General features: G+C 38.6%; 1 protein-coding gene across 1 annotated transcript in view; it reads left to right on the top strand.

Annotated features, from left to right (window-relative positions):
* Positions 1–1814, top strand: part of LOC106524471 (VPS10 domain-containing receptor SorCS1) — a gene marked incomplete at its 5' end in the record, with an annotated part of 97122 nt that overhangs the window by 57817 nt on the left and 37491 nt on the right. Inside the window, 1 exon segment of the mRNA XM_014018281.1 lies at positions 432–565. Coding sequence (XP_013873735.1) covers positions 432–565 — 134 coding nt within the window.

Genomic DNA, 1814 nt, shown 5'->3' on the forward strand with positions numbered 1-1814 from the left:
TCTAAATAAACCTGAGTTTGGTGTTTCTCAGTTGAACTTCAGGGTTTAATTTTTAGGAGACGTGGGTCTGTTTGTGGCGAGAGAGGAGTTTTATTTTGACATCTCACTACTGACACCTAATGTTCAGAAGCAGAAAGTTCTGGGGATGAAACGTGCGGCAGAGAAACCGGCAGCTGAACTCTTGGATTCTTGCACCTCTCAGATATTCCAGGCTAAAAATGGATCGGCTGTTGGCAGATTCTGCTGCTGAAGCTGCTTCAGAAACAGAAAAGTCTAAAAGCAGAAGTGCAGCAGCACCTTCTGCTGCTTCTGACGCAGTTTAGCTCCAAACTTTCTGCTTCCACGCTGTGAAGTATTTATGTGGGGAGGTGTYGTAAAAACAGATTATTCTGAGACTTTGTCTTTGCTCGTGTTGAAACGGTGATGTGCAGGGTGAGCCGTGCCTCATGGGAGTGAAGAGGATCTACAGGAAGCTGAAGCCCACCTCCAGGTGTGTGATGGGAAAGACCTACTCTGTGACCATGACGACAGGCTCCTGTGACTGCACCCAGGACGACTTTGAGTGGTGAGTCTCATGTTTACTCACTCACTCACTTATTCACTCACTTACTTAATTACCTATTGATTAAAATCCGTTTAAACTATTCCACATTAAAGTAAAGTTAAATTTTCTCTTGTAACATTTTCAAAACAAAGATTTACATATTTCAGTAAAGTTTTTTATTGGTAGCCTCAAAACTTTTTGTTTTCTCTCTTTCTTTGATTAATTAGTTGACAAAAAGAGAAAAGARAAATTCAAACAGAAGAGCTCTTTAGCTGCACAGTTGTTACAGAAAGCAGCTGGACCCTGGGATGGAACAAGTCAAAGCAACACTTGGAGAAATTTATTTCAATCATAACCTCTGTAAACATCAGCCTGTGCCTKTCTGATCAGTTTCTCTTCTTCTACAACAAGAAGTAAACCCACAGGGAGGCATGAAACTGATAATATTTATATAGACAGAAGAGAACTGGACTGGCTGTCAGTCAGAAAACCTGAAGTCAGGTAGAACTGTCACAGTCTGGACGTCCATTCTGAGAAACAAAAAAAAAAAAAAAGATTTTACTGCAAGTCAGTCATTTTGCAACAAGTCCTGTTAKTAGTGAGTCATATTTCTTCAGTTAGTCCACATCTAACCACTGCTCCTGATCTAAACCCTCCTGAACTGCACCCTGACCACTCACACCACTCTTAGTTTCTACAAACTGTTTGTGCTCTGAGCTGGAGACGCTTGTTTTAATCAGACGGTGGATTCAGCTGTAATCCACAGATACAGTATAATAAATATATATATATAAACTGTGTTTATTCATCTCTGTGTTGGGAGGAAGGGTTTGTTGGACGTCTCCTCACACTTATTACACAACAATAAAAAGAGTCGACAATGTTTAATTGGTGAAAAAAGGCTGATAAATGTCAGGGGATGGAGGGAGGTGTTAGTCTGTGGATTTATCAGATATTTCTCACATCCTCTCACTTTTCTACGTTAATCAACTTTTCTCCCAGTTTTCTCCTGGTTAGAGGATAAATGTCTGTAAATTAGTCATTTTTAATGACTAATCTTTTTTCACACAATTCTGTTTACTTTTTAAAATAATACATTTAATTTACAGCTAGATTCCACTCAGAAGAGACTTGTTAATGCCTTCAAAATGTTGTTCTCTTTAAAAATCTACTTCAGCACAAGGCTCTGTTTTTGTAGTGCTGTGATTCTTTTAACTATCTTTCTTCTTATTTTAGCTTTTTGCTACATTTAGCTTCTTATGTATATATA

This window comes from Austrofundulus limnaeus, unplaced genomic scaffold (genome assembly GCF_001266775.1).
Source record: "Austrofundulus limnaeus strain Quisiro unplaced genomic scaffold, Austrofundulus_limnaeus-1.0 Scaffold189, whole genome shotgun sequence".
NCBI lineage: Eukaryota > Metazoa > Chordata > Actinopteri > Cyprinodontiformes > Rivulidae > Austrofundulus > Austrofundulus limnaeus.